The 20,731-nt window shown below is 39.8% G+C and overlaps 1 protein-coding gene and 1 pseudogene across 5 annotated transcripts in view; one reads left to right on the top strand and one right to left on the bottom strand.

The window, feature by feature from the left end:
* The window catches only part of DCN (decorin), a 46,407-nt gene extending 30,027 nt beyond the window's left edge, over window positions 1-16,380 (bottom strand). For 2 of the 5 annotated variants that reach the window (XM_007449106.1, XM_007449107.1), the window contains exon 1: window positions 2,259-2,472. In XM_007449106.1, coding sequence (XP_007449168.1) covers window positions 2,259-2,472 — 214 coding nt within the window. Of the gene's footprint in view, window positions 1-2,258; window positions 2,506-3,285; window positions 3,462-6,389; window positions 6,779-16,369 lie in introns of those variants that run through there. The other 3 variants (XM_007449105.1, XM_007449103.1, XM_007449104.1) reach the window with 3 other exon arrangements.
* LOC103082373 (coiled-coil domain-containing protein 159-like) lies at window positions 6,887-11,905 on the top strand (annotated as a pseudogene).
* Window positions 16,381-20,731: the final 4,351 nt, after the last annotated feature.

The raw sequence follows: 20,731 nt of genomic DNA, 5'->3' as shown, positions 1-20,731 counted from the left end.
TAGTTGAAAATGTGAATACAGTGTTTTCTTTAAAGGCAGTGGATTGCTTTTCCTTTTAAGAAATGTATTTTCTGTTTCAGAAATATCTGACTGATTTTTTGGACAGTATATTTAAATATGCATATGTGGAAAAAAAAAGTAAAAGTAACTTGGATGAGGCCATTGCTCATTGGAACTCAGTACTCCCCTTTAAACATGGTCCCCCAAAACGAATCATTATTACAATCTTAGCTACTACTTCTGTATATAAGATCAGTAAGCCCAAAGGAATGCTGTACACTCTGGGCTCTTAGAGAAAAAGATAACTTGGAAAACGTTCTCATCTGAAAACAACACAAAATAAACAAAGCAAAACAATAACAAGGACAACCAAAAAACTGTATCATGAGACATCCACATCAGTGAACTTGATGTTCCCTAAGGCTACATTTTCTGTTTAGTTTTGAGCAATAGGCTTGGGAGTTTTTTTGTGATAGACAATTAGAAAACTGTCCCAATGCTTTAATCAGAGTCAAGCTTTATGAGTTATTTATCATGAAAGCAAAGTAAAACTATATTTTTGGAAGAATAAAACTTCAGTGAAGTGACTGGACAAGGTTTCCTGAAAAATATCACCTCTTTATTGTTGATAATATGTGTAGTGGGGGGTAGTTATGGATCCTTTTAAACTTGTTCTCAGGCAAAGTGAGATTCAATTTGCATCACATTTCTTAGGAACTCGGCCATTTTTGCAATATTTGAAAAACTTTACCACTAGTATATCCATCATATGGTGATTCCCTTCTTCAGATATTTTTAACACGGTTATTTTCCTGTCTAAACCAGTAATGGAGGTAATCTCTAGATGCCATAAAAGTTTCTGTAGAATTTGCTAGTAATATAATTCCCCTTGTCTCTAATACACAATTCAAAAAAGGAATAACCACCACCAGTAGAATATCAGACCCACAAGAACTAGGACCATATTTGTCTTCCTCATCCCTTTCTCCCCAGGGCCCAGAACAGATCTGACCCATTATGGGATCTCAATATATTTTCTGAATTAATGAGCCAATTAATTAACCTAGTGGAATTATCCTGTAGCCTTTTTAAAGCCTTTATTTACACGTTTTATTTGGGTTTAAATGGCTATACAGTACATGCCAGCATCAAAGAATCTATCTCAAAGTGTTTGTTGTTCAGTTGTCACTATTTAACATGTTTTACATTTTCCTGGGTTCCTGTATGTAGTTTATTCCAATTCTAGGAGTTAGTAGCAAGTTTTCCTGCAAAATACTCCTAGAAAGCATATTCTGAATAAATATAGGATTTCAAAAGTAAGTGCTCTACAAAGCTATGGGGTTTGTTCTATAAGGAAATGCACCATGGCAGATTCATTCTGTGCGGATTTTTTTTTCTTTCCAGTAAGAAAAATGAACCAAAAAAAAGAGGAATGTGAATCAGCTGCCATGTAAACTAAATTCATTCCCTTTTGGCCCATCTGCTGGGGCTTCGAACTTTCTGGAGATTTATCTTCTGAGTATATTGCTTTTGGAATTCCCAGGCCAAATTTTTCTTGAAAGCTAATAAATCAAACTGTATTTACAGTGTTAGGATAAAGATATATGCTTCACTATTATGTTGAATATTTATACCACAACTTAGTTATAAAGATTTCCTTTGAAACTTTCTAAAGACTATAAACAGCTAGATTACAAAATGCCAAAGGCAGAGGCAAAACTAAGACCCAGGGATTAAGGGAGTATTTTGGTACTTGAAAGATAAATTTCTGTTCTAAAAGTTTACTTGTTTTGCTCTTGATAACTCTGCATACTTTACAATTTAGTAATGTTCAAACTTTTATCTGGGCTAAGCCAAGAGTAGAGAGATCACCCAGGTTTTCTTAATATCTAAGATTTCATGAGAGCAAATCATCAAATTAAAATAAGCTATCACCCTGGAATCATAGAACATAAGATATTATTTTGTTCAAAATTTTATTTTACAGAATGGGAGCCATGAAGCTCAGAAAGATGATTTTCTTTTTAAGTGACTCATCCAAGATTGCAAAGTGATGGAGCCCTGACTTAGAAGAAAGTCCCCTAACTTCAAAGCTATTTCTTTCTCTCCTGCTCTGCTTCCCTTACTCCTCATTAGGTGGCACTGTCTCTCACATTTGGAATTGCAGAAATTAAAACTGAAAATGCTAAACTCCCACAGAAGCCATTCCCATGAAAAAAGCAGACAAGGTAGGTAAAGAGAGCCCGCACCCCACTCACCCAAATCAGAACACTGGACAACTCGAAGATGGCATTGACAGCGGAAGGGGCACACTGGCACCTGAGGCTCTAATTCAGGAACTTCGTGAAAGCGGTTGTCCGGGCCTATCCCAGAAGCCTCATCTTCCAGCATAAAGTCAAATAAGCCTTTCTGCTGAAACGGTCCAGCCCAGGAAACTTGTGCAAGCAAGAGGAAGATGAAAGTTGCCTTCATGATTTATCTCATGTATTTTCACAACCAAGGAACCTAGGAAACAAATGAAAGGTTTAGAAGAGTAGCCTTGCCTAGTGTATGTGGTTACTCTTAAGTAACACCTGACAGTGGAATGAGCATACAGAAAAGCATAAAAAGTAATATTTTATTTATTGTTAGGAGCAGAGTGTTAGAAATATATTTGGACGGTAACAAGGTACATTAGAGACTAACTTGCACAGCTATTTACTTATGAAGAAAAATTTGAATAGTATTTGAATCTGCTTGGTTTAATTTTGGTGTGAATTAAGACCATGGGTTATATAGTCAAGCCACCTGCAAAACTGTTATGATGATAAACCACTTTGGAATTTTCAATGCTCACTCAACACAAGCCATGCCACAGTTAAATAAAATTTTGTCTGTACACATGAGAGATCTCCAATTCCTACTTCAGAAATATCTCTGGAAGCCAATCTCATTTCTCCACCCCACTCTATTTATCTTGGTCCAGACCCTTCTCATCACTCCCTGAACAAGAGCTTCCAAATGGACTCAGCCTTGAATATTTCTTCTGCTCCAGGCCATCTTCCACTCTGCTGCCCAAGTCATCTTCTAAAAATTAAATTTCATTGTATTAATTTTCTACTGCAAACCCTTTGTCGACTTCTCACAGCTTGCCAATAAAGTCTACATCCCCTTTGTTGCATATAAGACCATACATAATTTGATACCAACTGATATTTCAAGCCATATTTCTCTCCATTTTCTCTCTGCTCCCAGTCTCCACCTCAAACCTGACACGCAAAGCTAATCACCATTTAAAATACCTACCTTGTAAGAGTGTTGTAGTAAAGACTAAATGAGATAATGGGATTCCCTTGTGTATTCCCTGGCTCATTCAGGCAGGATGCTGCTTTCTCTTCTATGCTCCCAAAGCATGTTGCTTACCTCTTTTAAAGATCTTATCACATTATATTGTAATTTGTTTCGCATGCTTGGCCTGCCCCCCCCCCCAGAAGATGTACTCCTTCAGGGCGTGTCTTAATCTTTGTTGTGTACCAGGGCCTTGCACAATATTTTGCACATAAATGACTCAATTGACCGTCAATTTATTAACAATACATGTTATTCAATTTGTTCTAGGCAACCAACTAGTCTGATTTTTAAAAATATGATTATCTTTTTTCAATATCAAATTTCTAGCATAAGAAAGATACCAAATTGATAACCTCAACTTGGTATAAGCAAGATTCAGTTTTTAAAATAAATCTATTGGCTAGTTTCTCAAACTAATCATTTTTAATAAACTAATAAACATATATGGAAAATCCTATCTGATTTTTATATGACTTATATGTTATCTGATTTTTCCAACAGGACTATTTTGTAAACAAATCGACAAACAGAAAGTATGATTTCGACAAATCCAGACAGTTTTTATCCATTCATTCAACAAGCCCTTATAGATATGTACATCTATGTTATTAAGTCGGTTGTTTAGTTGGCTGAAGTGAACTAAATGTATCTGAATAAAAAAATCTTAATAAATCTGAATAACAAAAAGTAGTTGATCATGGGGGAACAGTCTATTTTTGAGTTCTTATATTTTCAAACCCCACTGAAACTGCTCAAAGTATTCCCAGAACACATTGTAGATATTATCTTTAGTCTCATCATCTTTAATTGTACACTTATAAGGGTTCATATTAAAGTTGTACATTCGTAATTAGAATTAGAGAATTATTTACAGTCATTATCCAATTACAGCATATACAGAAAAGAAAAAGTCTTTGTGTGCTCTAACCTTAATGTATCTTCTGGAAATGTTTGCCTAGATCTACTAGAGGGGAAACAAATGTTTTAAAATTTCTTACAATTTTATTCTTAGTTTGTATTTATTACTGACGCACATCTCAGGCAGCACGTATGCAATACAGAATAGTGACTTTTCATTTAAATAATACCACGAAGATTATTATTCACACTGCCCCTTTAAATTCAGTATCGGGTTTCCTTTAGAAACCCATTCCCACTCAGTTACTGCATTGCCTTTTAAAGGAGACCCTATTGTTTTGGCAGTGTTCCCTTGGATTGGATCTAAGGGAGTGGTTTTCTGTCTGTTTCACATTAAAATGCAATGTTTATGGTTTACCACAAGTTTGCTAGCCTTGCATATTTAATGTCTTACAATTTTTGAGAAAAATGAAGCAAACTAATTGCAGATTTAATAAATAGCAACGAGAATTAATGCAGATGTCACTTTCTGATCTTTCTCCAGAGCAGAAAATGCCTGGTTCACAAATCCAAAAAAAGGAAATGCTAAACATTAGCTCAGAGGAATATTATCATTTACACTTGTTTACTCTTGTTAAAATGGTACAAATTCTCTACACAATATTCTTTTTGGTTGAAGCTGAACTCAGACAGCATTTAAGCTTCCATTACTTATCATTTTGTGTGTGTGTGTGTGTGTGTGTGTGTATGTGTGCACGCGTGTGCATGCATTTTAACCCTGAATGTCCTGGGGAAGAATAATATGTGTCCAGGTACTTTATACAAATTCCTCCATGAAATAACTTCTTTAAATTATTGTCATAGTACTTAAAAACTTAGCATCTTAAAACAGTTAATGTGGGCTGTTGATACTGATGATTTCTTTAATCATTTCCTTCCTTTCTTAATAAATCAGAAAACTAAACAAAAAAAACCCAGCAGTTGCCCATGTAGACAGCAAGGAGACTATTCTTGAGATGATATGCTATTAAAATTTCATTTCAACTGTTTTAAGTATTCTTAGAATGTATGCCTCTTTTTAAAATGCTAATTGCTAAGAATGTCACTACTTTACTAAAGCTCATTGCCATAATTTATGTGTTCTATCAAAAATAATAATTTCTGGTTTCTTAAACTGCTTTATTTCATTATACCATTCAGATCAACATTTGTATGTCATTTAAGCCTTTGGTGTGATTTTCAAAGTCAAAATTTAACCCTCACGAGATAAGTGAAGCTGTAAATGCAGAGCAAATTAAATCCCCCACAGCACTAGGTGAATTAAAACCTCAATAATAATAGAAATAAGTTAAAAATAAACAGTAAAAGCAGTATCCATCCATAAATAAAGGGTACTATAGGAGGCATTTGGTTCTTTTTCTGGTCAAAATAGCAATTTGAAGAAAAAGCCACAGGTATTTACATCACTGGGAGTCCATTTAACCAGTGGTCGTCATGTTACCCTGTTTTGAAATTAGAAAGAAAAATAACCCACACTTTCATTTTATAGTGAATGTATCTTATAGTAAAATTTTATTTGCAGCGAAAATTCTGGCAGGGTCTCTTCTTTACATTTAAGAAATTATGTAGCTAACTGTGAGATTATCTTAGTTCAGTCCTTAATAATCAGCATAAATATATTCAGTGTTTATTTTCACCTCTCTGGTGATAATTTCTATTATTTTCTAGTATACATTAGACTTCTATAAGTTATCACTAGAGTTCACTTCTCTGAGGTTTTAAAGTTCTTAAAATATACAAGAATTCAGGAGGAGAATAAATCCTTAAATATATAAGCCAACTACGAATAATACGCCAGTCTAGAATACTTTTCTATAAACATTTCCCAAAGAGCTAAACATTTAATTAGCACAAATAAAAAATATATCAATAAAGATAGTCATGGTGTTAGGTTATAGTTTCTTAAGAAACGTCTTTGCAAGAACAGAGAGAAAGAACTAAAGCAATGCATTCAACCATTTTACCAAATATTTACTTTCTGTTTTCAAGCAATACTTGTTTAAAATGCTGCATAAAGGTTACTAAAAGTTTAGCACACATTGTTTGCTTTTTTCCTCTTACCAAATAATCCCTTTTTTCTCAACTTGATCAAAGTTTTATTAGTCTGTAGCAGAGTTCAGGACAATTATTGAAAACCATACCTTTTAATCCGGGGATCTGCCACAGGAGCCCTCAAAGCTGAGATGTAATTACACTAAATATTCAGCCCAGGCAAAAGAGTTTGCAGGTGTGGAAAGGAGGAGGGGGCAGGTGCTGCTCTGTGACTGTCACTAGGTTGAAAACCTCCTGCTTCTACTCCATAGCACAGTTAAAAAATAAGGTTTCCCTCAATGAACACAATCCGGCTGACACCCACATTAGATCATATGGTAATGATATGTCTCTTGTATTGTAGCCAGAAATTTTATCGGCCTTTTTTTCTCCCCATTTAAATGCTTTATTCCTTTTTCATCTGCTTAAGATTCTAAACTTCTTCTGTAGTATAGCAGTAGAGCAACTTGACTTGGAATTTGTTTTACCGTGTGGATTCATTTCCCTAAAATTGTTAACTAAAGGGTTTATTTCCCCACCCCCAACCCTACTCCTTTATCCACCCTTTCTAGTCTTGTTTGTAAGTCACATTTATCATATTACCGAAATGACAGTTTTTCTTGCTTTCAGGATGTGTAAGTCCAGCAAATGGAATGAAATTATTTTAAGTGTGGTCTGTGAAAATAAATGAGTAGTCATTCGGATTCATACTTGCCTTGGGCTGTTTGTGCAAGTTCAAGTACTACGCTGTGGAGGTTTTCTAAGTATTTTGAACGTATTTCTAAAGTGTCCTGGAAGAAAGCCATGGTTTTATATGAAAAGCATGTCATTTATTACTTTCCTTACTCATAGTTTAAAACCTTTCTTGTTGTCTACCAGTTGTGTGTGTTTTCTTAAAATAAAACACATAGATATTAGAAGTTGATCACAATTTAATTTAGCCTGTATATGAAAAATTTTATTTTCATAGGCTACACTTTTATGTAATTCAGAACTTTGAAAATGGCAGTAAAGTCTATGGCTCTTTCCAAATTCAGTAAATAGAAAGTCCAAATTCAAGGAGAGATATTTATTCAGCCAGTGGAAGCTTTTTTGAGTTTCTGTAATTCCCTTGCTGGATGCTGTCAGTTCTCTGTGTGTGTCTCTATGTTTTGACTTGTATCTTTATGTCCTGGCCCCTAGGCTGTTACCAGGTAGAAACTTGAAATCAACATCTGTGAAACATGAGAGGATAACCCTCCCATCCTCCACCCTCCCTCCCTCCCTCCTCTAGCTATCTAAGTGCACAATTCTACAGTAAATATACTTTTGCCTTGATGAAATGTGAAGAAATTAAAATTTTGAGTGTGCATCTAAAGAAGGGAGGAAGGGTACTATCACATGCTATTTTGTCTTATTTTCTAAGCCCAGTCTCCATAATTTTAACACCTTACCCCACTCCTTTTCTCCTTGGCATTTAATAAACCCATGCCCAGTTAGTCTGATGGTTTAGGAAAAAGCAAATATTTTCCCTGGACATTGGTGCATGCTCCCCTTACCTGGAATCAATTAACTTTTCCACTTGAACTCCTCTTGCATTTATCTCATTCTTATAACATGCAATCACTTCTTCATATTATGGTTTTTTATGTACATCTCTTACCCCAAGGAATAAAGCACACCCTCTTCATATTTGTAAGAGTCTCCACACTCAGCACAAAGTATCTAGTAAATTCTCGAGTCACACTTGATGAATGACTATTACATGAAGATAGATCATTAGCTATGGATCATACCATGATTATTGTTTTGCTCAGGTCTGGTTTGCTCCTTATCAAAACCCAATCTACTATATTGCTATAGTGTATATGATGAATAACAGTAGTAGTTGTTACCAGAGAGAGAGAGAGAGAGAGAGAGAAAGAGGGAAGGGGATTGGGAGAAGAAGAGGAAGAAGAAGGAGAAGAAGGAGGAGGGGGAGGAGGAGGAGGGGCTCGACTGGGGGCCTGCCTGCAATTGACACTCAGAAATGCATCTTGACTTTCCCCCTCCAAGTCTCCCAGGGCTCCTATGATTCCCAAGTACCAAGTCCTCAGTGTGATGTTCAAGGACAGACACTGAGCTTCCCACTACTGTATATCAGGCACTGGCATGGATTAATTTACTTAATCACAACAACCCAGTAAGGTGGATAGTATGACATTCCATTTTTATAGTTGGGGACAATGAGGCATGGAGAGGTTTAGTAACTCCTCCAACATCGCACAGCTGGGAAGGGGCAAAGCTAGGATTTGAACCTGGGCCATCTAGCTGGAGGATCTCCTTGCTTAATCATCATGCTGTACTGCCTCTGGAAGTAAGGACCTCGCTGAGGCAGTGACTTTTGAAGTGGTAGCTTAGAACAGTTCAGGCAGAATAATAACTCCTACATCATAGGGTGGGTGTGAACACCCAGTGAGGGCTTAGGGTGGTGCTCAGCACTCAGCAAGATGCTCAGAAAATATGAGCTTAAAAAGGGATTAAGGAAGATTTTACAGAGGCAATGCTGAGTAGGGTTTTGAAGGGTATGTAGGAGTCTTCCAGGAGGACTGGCTTAGGGTAAAGATACCAGAGGGCCCAGCAAGGACAAAAGAAGAGAAAGGCGTATACTGTGGCCTTTCTGGCTGAGTGTGACCCATGGCAAGTTGCCCTTCACCTGGAAGTTTTTCCAGACAGACCTCCCCCAGGTTTCTCCAGCTGTGCCAGCCCTGACTACACTGGAAGGGCAGGGGGTGTGGATGTGAGACCCAGAACTGAGTTCTTTCCTGTTTCCAGCCTCACCTAGTACAGGCCTGGGACCCCATTCAGCTACCATTTATTAAATTCTCCTGCTCACATTCTGTGTCTCCCATTTACTTGGGGAGCCAGTTCCCAACTCCCCGGCTTGGCTTGCCCTGCCTTGCTTGAACTGCCCCACTAACCTCCTGCTGCTTCCTTCTGGACCTGCCTCCAGTCACCACCCTGACTTGACCCGCAAAGAGCACCTGGTTGCAGACTTCCAAGTTTTTGCACATGCTGTTTCCTGCCAGGGATGTCCTTCCCTTAGGGCCCAATGTTAAGATCTTTTTTTTCTTTTAGGCTTGTCTCAGACCTCACTGACTCCTGTGGGATCTTCTGGGTCTTTCTCACTGCCCATCCTAACCCCTGGGGCTGGGATCATCTTTCACCCAGCTTTGGCTCCTTATCATAAATAAGAGGCCTGTGTTCAGGGCTGAGGCCTCTCTGGGGTGTCAGAGAGGGCATGAGAGTGTCAGGACCTGGGAGCTGGTCTCAGTGCAGCCCTCTGTCCCCCCTACTCAAAGCAACCCTCTTCTGGCCGGCCTACCCCTGGATCCTGACTACTCCGTGCCTTGATACTGCTCACCTCCGTCACCCTCCAACGTGTGTTTGCCTGCTACTGAGAAGTGTGACAAGTGCTGCGGTTCGTTAAGCCGCTGCCCTGGGGCTGGAGAGCAGGAGGGGCTGGAGTACTCTGGGCTGGCTCTCAGGAAACCTTCACCACACACCCCCCTCCCAGGCCCTTCCTCAGAAAATACCTTGGAATATACATTTCACTGGTCCAGGACCCCAGAGCCAGAGACATTGCAGCTGGCTGCACCCGAAAACACAGTGACAATTGGAACCTGGAGGCCAGGGAGAGACTCGGGGCCTCAGTCGCATGGGTCCCTCCCCAACTTAGACTCACAGAAGCACTGTAATGACCAGGACCCTCCAAAGAGGCATCACAGCAACACTAAGGTCATCCCCACCCAGGAAACTCCTTCCTGCCGCACAGCTATCTACCGCTGCAGGGCTTAGGGAGGGAGCTGTGGGGGCAGAGTCCTCCTTGAGACCCCTCACATCCTCTGTCTTCAGCACCCCGAACAGCCCCCAGTGCTCAGCAGGACTGCACTAAAAATGTCCTGAATGAATGGAACGGATGTGCGATTGTGTGTCTTAATGAGGTCCTGTCTGTGATTGTCTCTGGATATGACTGCTTGTGTGTCTATGGTTGTGTGTCTGAGATGGGCATGAGTGCATGCCCTGGGTCTTATGACTTAGTGTGTACGGCTGTGTCTGAGCCTGCGTGTCTGTGGTCGTGTTTTGATGACCATGTATGGTTGTGCATCAGTGGCTACTGGTGCTCCTTGCAGACATTGTTGATGCCCCTAAGGAGGAGGGCCATTCCCTGAGCGCAACCAGAGACATGGCTCTGAAGGCGCATGCTCTCAGGGGCAGCCCATGGGCCTGCCACACAAATGCACTTCTGAGCATGTTCAGGCTGGGGCAGAGGTGGGGGTGGGGATGGCAGTGGGGTGCCTGCATATGCCTGGAGGCAGCTTTGCCTTCACTTGGGGGTCTAGGACACCCAGAACTCAGCAGATCCAAATCATGTCTGGCCCCCACACACTGGCTTGGGGTGAGCAAGGAGGCGGACCAGGGATAGATTATTACTGCTCTCATGCCCACCTTTCATAGAACCCCTGGGAGACCATCTCTTCCAAAACCAAAGGTGAGAAACTTCCCGCTCAACAAGACTGTGGGTGGGAGACTTGCCAGTTCCTACCTCCACCCTCTGCCCCAGCCTCAGTGGACCCCCACCGTTGCTACCCACTCATCCCTGCCCCATTGTCAGCTGACCCTTACCCCTGACCTCACCCACCATCCCTGTCCCTGACCTTGACCCCTACTCCTGCCTCTACCTCTGCCTACCCCAGCTTCTTGCCCTGTCCCCCCTCAACCAGACCCTGAGCCTCTACTGACCTCTGCCCTGACCTTGCCCCTGCCCCCACCCCTCCCAGCCTTGGCTGACCCTCACCTCTACTCACAGTTAAGTCCACCGTGATGATTCCCGAATCCCAGAAGCTTCTGAGATGTGAACTGGAGTCACTCAGGTGTCAGCTACAGGCCCAGACCAAGGTGAGCCACCTCAGCCCTGCCCCCAGCAGTTGTTTCTCCCACCCCCCCCAATCCACCCCTGCTCTCACCCCCAGGACTGGCCTCTCCCTCCAGGCTTTCGAGTTCCTAAACCACTCAGTGACCATGTTGGAGAAGGAGAGCTGCCTGCAGCAAATCAAGATCCAACAGCTAGAAGGTGAGAACTGGCCAAAGGTCAAGGTAAGGCTGGAGGCTGCTCCTATCAGGGTCAGCTGAGTCAGGCCAGGGTGAGAGAAGTAGGCTGAGTCTGGGTTCAGGACCAGAGTCTGGTCAGGGTGGGGGCAAGCTGGGTTCAAAGCTGGGCTCAGGGTGTGGGTGGGGCTCAGCCAAGTTCCCACCATCTCTCTAGAGGTGCTGGGCCCCACAAGCCACCAGGCAGACAAGGAGAGACACAAGTGGGACGTGGAGGAGGGATGGCAGGAGCTATATGAGGCCCTGGCTAAAGGCCTGCAGGGGCTGCAGAAGACCCTGTATGACAACGAGGAGGTGTAGCGGGCCTGTACCACCTGCTGTCTACAGCTGTTGGCGCAGGAGATCCAGGACAGGTGGGTATTGCCAGGAGGGAGGCTGTGGGAGGGAAGGGAGGCCAGGGAGAGGGAACCACAGGTGGGATGGGGGAAATGGGAGGGGCCTGAGAAGAGAAGAAGATGTAGGACCGGAGGAGAAGAAGACACATTATCTTGATATGTAGATCATCTTACTTTTATAAAGCAGAACCAGCTACATTTCGGGGAGGAGGAGGGGGAGGAGGTGGGGGAGAAGAAGATGTAGGACCGGAGGAGAAGAAGACACATTATCTTGATATGTAGATCATCTTACTTTTATAAAGCAGAACCATTTTGGCTACATTTCACATCCAGGTTCTTGCCTCTGATAGTAAGCTATATGAACTCAGCATTCTTATCCTCTCTGAGTCTCAGTTCCCATATCTGTAAAATACATAAAAAGTATTACCTAAAACATAATGGATGAAATGAGGCAAAAGGTATAAGGCATATAATTCAGAGCATGGCTGGGATAAATTAAGCTCCCTGTAAATGTTAGTCTTTATTGTTTTCTGATGTATATCATAGCAATCCTTTGAGCTGGGCAAGGGAAATCATTTTTACTCTTTCCAGTTTATAGATGAGAAAACTGAAGCCCAATGTTCTACCCAAGCTCACAGAGCTAGTAAGAAGCCCAACAGAAATGAATACCCAAACCTTCTCATACCTAATCTAGTTTACCATTACTATACTGCATTTTAAGAAAGATCAAACTCTTAAGTTATAGGAAATCAATAATAAAAATTCTTGGGTAACATGTCTTTGCAGACTAGTTTAAAAGCTGTGACCAAGTTTTACAATTCTTTTTAAACTTTATCTTTGTGCAGGAAAAAAATATTTCTTTTAAGTTTTAGTAAGAACCTCACCTCCAAAATCCCAAGGATTTTACTGAATATCATTTTATTTAAAATTTGTACCTTTAATCAGATGTTGTTACATATGTTGTCATATCCACTTTTAGATGGAAGAAATTAAGTCACAACAAAGTCATATACAGCAAGTCACAAAGAAGCCATAAAGACCATCGTCAGAGTCCTAGGTCACTTGCAATCAAACGGGAAATGGAACAGTTTTGAGGCTAGAAGCCATGCTTGTGCAAAGGAGGCTGAAATTTATCCTGGCTTGGAATGTTTGGGGGTAGGGTTCACTGAAATCTTGGCTGCTGTATAGATATTTGAAATATTCAAATACAGAGCAGATACCAAATCTGCTGTTAAAACCACTTAAACTGTGATTTCTACTGACAAGCCACTAGTTAACAGGGTGACTATATTCTGCATGTTATCAAAGTTCATTTCAAGGCTAGTCACTCTTTCTCGCTGACATCAAATACAAGTGATTTAAGTTGTACCTGCATACTAAGATGTAAAGAATGCCAGAGCTTAGGAAGGTCTCCTTCTGACACCCTTTTATTTTCAAAGAGGTCTGGACGCAAGTGATTATCTTCACAAACCTAATGTGACTGTTTTATTCTCATACTGACTCTTCAAAGTAAGGTCAGCAGCTGGAATGGGTTGTTTGGCTCTTTTGCCACCCTAGACAGATTTTCTTCTTTAGCCAAGAAAGAAGGCTAGGGTGGAATTCAGGGTGGCCTAGAATGCAGGTTTGAAACAAAATTGGTAGTAGAAAATTATTACCTTGGCCATCTTTCTTTCCCATATGCCTCTACTCCCTCAACCTATCGCCACTGTGTTCAGTGTCCTTGTGCCTTGCATAAGTAACTTAACCTTCTGTTTTTCAGGTTTCTAATCTATCAAATGTGTCTAGACATAGTACTACCTACATTATAGGTTTGTGGTAAGGTTTAGAAAAAGATTAATACATAAAGCATCTAGAACTGCACCTGACACATCTCAAACAATATATACGTGTTTGTCGTTGCTTCTGCTGCTGCCACTCTTGTGGGCATGGTTGTTACAAACCTTTCCTTGGACACTCCAGTCCAGTAATCAGACTGCACCCCTGTCCTAGCCTAAGGTGTTGTCTACCTAGCAACGCAAAATATCACCTAAACTTGGATATAGTTGGAAAAACAGGTACTTTGCAGTTAGATAAGCTTGGGTTTAAACCTCTACTTTGTACTTGTAAAATAACTGTTTGGCTTTCTTCATGCATGACGTTTTAGTGGGTTCCAAGCCCTGCTGAAATCCATTCATAGATTTTATAAGGATCCGGAGACTCCAGGTAAAGAATCTCTACTCTGAACAATGAAGGAGAAGTGGGAATAGAAACAAGGACAGGGTAAGTTATGAATTAAGATAAAGGTATGGAGATACGTGCCTCTCTTTCATGACAAGGAGGTATTCAGTTCCTCAATTCTCTGACTCTTGAATGTTCAGGAGCATCTCTTTTGTCAAGTGCAGTCAAGAGATTTATTATTCTTTTCACAGAATTGATCAGTAGGTTGTGCTGGGACACCAAGCCAAGATTTATTGAATATCTAGTAACCTATCAAGCAATCAATCAACCAGCAAATATTGACTGATGAACCACTATGGAAGAAAATGTTAATACTAGGCCCTGTGGAGGATACTAATAAACAGAAAATATAAAGTGAAGGGCACGACCTCAAAGGACTTACACTGCAGTAAGGAGATAGGGCATAAGCTATATATCTATATCTATATAAAATAACATTTTAGAGTTGTAGTACCATAAAACTTATAATGTATCATACAATTATAACTCCTGGCCAAAAGTAAAGTATGATGTAATTAAAAATAATTGTCTTAGCAAGTCAGAAGAGGAACAAGGGAGAGATCACCTTACATATGGGTGGTTAGCTAAGTGTTTATGCAAAACAAGGTACAGTTTGAGCTGAATCCTGAAGGATAAAAAGAGTGTGAAAGAAGAGGGGCAGCTTTTTTAGGCTGGCAGAACAGCACTATCAAAACCTTGGCAATGAGAAAGCAAGAGATAATAAATAAATAAATTTGGTTTAAAAGGACACTTTTCAAAGAAGCTGTGAGCTCTTTTCTCATCCTTGAACATTCAACAACTACAGCGGTGTCTGACGTGTGGATACCACACAACAAATAAATGTTCCATGTTTATGATAATAACTAGAGATAAGGAAAGAAATGAGGGTAGAGTATGCCTCCCATGGGGCACTTATTTACTCATTCATTTGTTCAGAAATATTCATTTGATGATTAATATGAGCCAATTCCCATGCTAGCATCTGGATGTCATCAAAGGTACTTGAATGAGGTAATAATATGATACAATTTTATTTTAACAAATCAAATCTAGCAAGTATATGCAGGGTGGTGAAACTGGAATCAAGGAAATAAGGAGGCTATTGCTTTAGTTTTGAAGTATTAATACCTTAGTAACAAGAAAATGATCATGGCCAAAAATTGGGCCGTTGCTCAGGAAGCTGATGTGATATATTAAAGATAAATGTTTAGCGCACCTATTCTGTGCCAGGCACTGTGGTGTGTTCTTGAAATTCATTATCTCGATTAAGACTCATGTTAACCATATCAGTTATGCACTATCATAATTAATTTTCGTAATCAATTTTAAAAGCCTGGAACTAAGGCTTGAAGAAGTTCTGTACCCCACCCACTGGTCTCTTTACCACTCCAACCAGCTGCTTTTGTCACGTAGGCAACGGCAGGAAAATAGTTAACTTCTTTGCTTGCATCTCTATCTCCAAGGAGAACATTGTTTAAATGGAAAAGATCAGCAAACAGAGATGATTAATTAAAGCTCTTGATGTCTGCAAAAGTCATAAGAAATTAACTATTTTATGTGAGTTCAACTTTTAAGGCAGTAAAATAATCACTCATCTTTTTTTTTTTTTTTTTTTTTTTTTTCGGTACGCGGCCCTCTCACTGTTGTGGCCTCTCCCGTTCTCCGGACGCGCAGGCCCAGCGGCCATGGCTCACGGGCCCAGCCTCTCCGCGGCATGTGGGATCTTCCCGGACCGGGGCACGAACCCATGTCCCCTGCATCGGCAGGCGGACTCTCAACCACTGCGCCACCAGGGAAGCCAATCAGTCATCTTGATAGTGACTCAAGTGTGAGTAATTATGGAGAAAACATGCAATCTAAATTATGGAATAAAAGAAAGAAATGAAGGATTTACATAGAAGCCTTCTCTGTGAATTCTCACATGGGAAAAGCCCTTGGGTTGCATGAAGGCTTGCTTCCCACCTTGAGTGATGGAAGAAATGTTAACATTTTACAGACAAGACCACCTTTGGAGATGTGCCTATCAAAAGTGAGTGGAAACTACAAAAGAAAGAGATAAAAGCCAGACGTTATCTGAAAGACCACCTCCTAGCCATGCTCCTGCCTGTTTACTTATTAGTTAACTAGTGCTGCCGGAAATGAAACCTGCTACCACAAAACCACCAAAGTTTGGCAATGCTACACTTCCTTCTCAAATGAAGAAAAACATTCTGTGTGAAGATGAAAGTTGAAGCCAAACAGATGAGATAGACCACAATAATGTGCAATGCCTGAATTGTGAGTTGAGCACACACACCCTGAGGCCAGAATGCTCAGGTTTGATTCTTGGCTCTGCCACTGATTATGTGTGTGACCTCAGGCAGTTTCCCCATTAACGATCACACCTTATGACACAGGAATAATAATCACACCTTATTACACAGAAGGATAAAATGAGTCTGTATTTGCAAAGGGTTTAGAACAGAACCTGTCCTATAGGATAACCTATGTAAGTTTATGTCAAGTAACGCAAATTTCAGAACAAATTGAGAATTTTAAGAGATTATTTGCTTCTTCGTCTTGCCTTTTATTCATACTCTCACCTGAAAGTTATGTCCTGTTTAGTTTGGAGCATGCAAATGCAGGTCATGTCTGTGCAGTGTACTTACTGCAGGGCACCTATTTGGTCTGTAAATATTCTCCTTTCAGTTTACCCTGTATCCCAGGAAAAAATAAATGCTCCACCACAGAATATAGTCCTCCAGAATTTAAGTAGGCAAATGAATGAAAAGTTCGATTCTAATGTCCGTACTGTAAAATAATGGCTTTGTTTAGGAAATTTGTCTGAGATAGTTATAGCCCCCTGAGAATTACTTGACTTGATTCAAGTTGTCCCTTCAATAGCAACAATTCATCCCTTGTAGTTTTTTCTTGTTTAAGTTATTTCTTTAATAATTCATGAGATGAAAGTTTTGATGCAGATAGATATTAACATGATAACAAAGTGAACCATGTTTTCCCATTTAAATCACATGAGTGTTTTTATTTTTGGAAACAAGCCTCTTTTGAATAAAACCATTTTAACTTCTTGAAGAAATATTACTGTTTAGAAATAAGTTATGTGCCCATTTTTTTGTAGAATGATGTCTGAGCATATTATGTATAAAAGCATTAAATCACCAATGTGTGAGCTTACTTTATAATTATGAGTCTCTGGGGAAAAAACAAAATGGAGGCATGATCACTATGGTGCTTCAGGCTTAAATTCTCTTTGGGGCTTCTCCTTCATCAAAAGGTTGGCTTCTCATGAAACATCTTCATTCCTTGAGGCCAGTTTCAATAATTTCTCTGGCATTCCTCATGGTCTGAGACAATACAAAATCCAACTAGAAATTAAGTATTTAATTCTTCCCATAGGCCAAGAATCATACAAGTTGGTGCTATCAAGACAGCTCTTAAAGATTTGTTACCTTCTGAATGATAAGAACATTATGTGCTTGTCTGAGAAGAGTAAAACCACGTAGTGAAAGCTGCTGAGAGATGACAGGAAATACGGGGAAGATTATTTATGTTTTTGATCCATGTAGTTGCAAACCCCAGTGGTTGCCAGCTGGCAATTAAAATGTAATGGCACCGGGCTTCCCTGGTGGCGCAGTGCTTGAGAGTCCGCCTGCCGATGCAAGAGACGCGGGTTCGTGCCCCGTTTCGGGAGGATCCCACGTGCCGCGGAGCGGCTGGGCCCGTGAGCCATGGCCGCTGGGCCTGCGCGTCCGGAGCCTGTGCTCCGCAAATGGGAGAGGCCACAGCAGTGAGAGGCCCGCATAACGCAAGAAAAAAAAAAAAAAAAAAATGTAATGGCACCAACATTACATTAACAAGTACTTAATGATGCCGTTGCAAATCTGGTGGTGTCAAGGGCTTTTTTTGGTATGTTTTCATTGTAGTAAAAATATACATAACATATATTTTATCATTTTACATTTTGTGTTCAATTTAGTGTCATTAAGTACATTTACAACGTTGTGCAACCATCACTACTATCCATTTCCAGAACTTTTTCATCATCTCAAACAGAAACTCTGTACCCATTTAACATCTCCACATTTCCTTCTCCCCTTAGTCCTCAGTGACCTCTCCTTTGCTCCCTGCATGAATTTGCCTATTCTAGATACCTCACATAAAGTGGAATCATACAACAAAATTTTAATTTAGGGAAAAAAATAAGCTTTCCTTTCTTTTTTTTTTTTTTTTTTTTAAAAGAATGTATTTAAGTGGAGGGAGAGTGGAATACAAAGAAACTATCAGGGACAATGAAAGAGCTGGAACCATGTTGCTCCAAGGGAAGGGTTTCTTCCAGGAGGAAAACCCTGGCCTCAGTCATTAAACCTGATAGATGGGCCTGGGAGCTCACTCTGTTTATGTCAAAGATGTAACTTGAAGGCACCTAACATTCTTTATTAAAATCAGCACCAAACAAAAATGTAACAATTAAGATATATTAATTTTCTGTAGAAAATAATTCACCAAGGAAACTTTCTTATCACCAAATGTTTGTTTATAAGCATTGAGAATATAATTTTCAGGCCAGCTAATGCATTTGGAATGAGGGTATTGACACTCCTTACTGGTAGGCAGTGCTTTGCTCAGTGCTGGTAACTGAGCTACAGTAAGTATATGTGTCTTGTCACAGCAGTTCTGTGAAATAAGGAACAAAAGGGTATGTTTTGTGACTATAAAATACACTTAAATTAACGTGGCATAGCCAAATAAAACCTTTAATATTGGTCTTACGAGAAATACTTTCTGAACCAACTAACTATTTTTATGAAAGTACTAAAGAAAATATTTTCCTGAAAGAATAGCATCTATTTCTATAAAGTGTTTTTAATATTTCTTTTAAAAATATTGAGTATGTTAAAATTAAAAACAAACTTCTTAAATGTTGAATTCCAAACAACAGAAATAATTTAAGCACCGTGCAAAGATTTTTAGAAAAAGATATCAGTACCAGACAAAAGCTACCCTGGGAGAAGTGAAGTTACTTTCATCCATAATTTAAAAATCAAAATTCAGTTCCCTCCAAATTTAATTTATACTAAGGCATCCTAGATGTGGGTGCCAGAATGAAAGCTCCATCAAAGCGGGGATATTTGCCCTTTGTTTCACTGCTGTATTTCTTGTGCTTAAACAAGCATGGCACGTGGTTGGCCAACGTAAATAGTTGTTGAGCACTAGCCCTCTAGGGTCTGAGGTTCCCCAACTTCAGGGCATACAACATTCAATTCTTCCATGTTACATCCCTTAAACACCTAGAAGAATCTGTCTTCACTGGTAAAGACCTCTTAGATTGGCACAGGATCAAGTCCAAGTTCCTCCTTCAGACTGATCATTTTGGAGATAGTCCTTCCAAGCTTTCCCTGCCACATTCCAGAGCTCAGACTTCACCATCCCTAATTGCTCTTCAAAGCACCACAAATGATCCCCAGGTACCCACACATAGAATTGCAAAACCTCATCTGTCTAAACTTCCTTATGTGCCTCTTTACAACCATTTCTGTATTTTTTTCACCCTGCATCCTTTCACTCACAGCTGTCATTTCCCCCATAACTCAGTGATCTTCAAAATTCGTTAAAGTTGATTACCAACATCCTAACTTTTTATCTTCTCTGTCTTACCTAATGATTATTAGTTTTACTTCATAATTATTTACTTAATGACTATTTTTCTAAATAAAGTCTGAAAAACCATATCTCTATATAGTAGTTATATTTCCTATTATATGTTTAAATAAATAATTATAATAATAAAACTATTTATCAATGAACCCCCTAAAATTGCATTGCCTACTATCAATGAGAGAGGTTTTACTTTTTGGAAAATATTTAATAATCCTTAACCCAATGCTCTTAAAACCAAATTCCAATATTTTATATTTGACAATGGTAATAATGATTAATCCATAATAGATATCAGGCATGTAAATATTTGAGGGCTTCCTATATCATGCCCCTTTATTTTGCTGGGGTCAGGTCAGAAACATATCCCTAGTTCTCCATGTCTGTGAGGTCATTCAAACCTCTTTCCCAAGTGTCACAGAGATTCCCAATAACAGCAATCTAAAGGCTACACTACTCTTATTTTCTTTGTGTTAAATCTACTCTGTATGGATCCTGGGCTGGTTACTCATAATGCTTTTGCTGGGTGAAGTTACCTGGAACAACAGTATCTAGACCAAATTTCACAGACCTTCTAACGCCCTATCAATCCAGCATTAGATCTTCCCTAATAGATTCCCTTATTATTGTCTTATCTTATTTCCAGACTTGCCCCTCAATATTTTCTTTGACAGTTAAGACTCTTACATATACATATATTCAGAGATGCCTTAGGTCAGGTTCATCAGAAAGTAGATCCTGAGACAAAGTTTTCTTGCAGGAGGTTGACTGATAAAAGCTCTCGGAAACAACCCTTGTAAGGGAGAGAGGGAAGCAGGGGTTAGACAGAAGGAGAAGTTGAACTGTGTTGAGGTCACAGCTAACAACATTGGTGAATCCGGTGGAAAGCTGTGAAGCTGAGTGGACTTTAGACTTGACTCGAATTCAGCAAGACAGCTATACCCCAACATCAGCCAGATACAGTGTGTGAGTTGCCTCTGAGAAGGGACTTAACCTTGTGCAATGTAGCTCCCTTCACCAAGGGACCATGATGTGAACTGTCAGATGACACAAATTCTGGCAGCTAGAGAAATAATTGCCTCAATACTGAAGAGGAGATCTGAGCAATGACCCACATC

Source organism: Lipotes vexillifer, unplaced genomic scaffold (assembly GCF_000442215.2).
Source record: "Lipotes vexillifer unplaced genomic scaffold, Lipotes_vexillifer_v1.1 scaffold415, whole genome shotgun sequence".
Classification (NCBI taxonomy): domain Eukaryota; kingdom Metazoa; phylum Chordata; class Mammalia; order Artiodactyla; family Lipotidae; genus Lipotes; species Lipotes vexillifer.
Note: the sequence above shows the minus strand (reverse complement) of the source record. Positions and strands in the feature narration are given on the sequence as shown.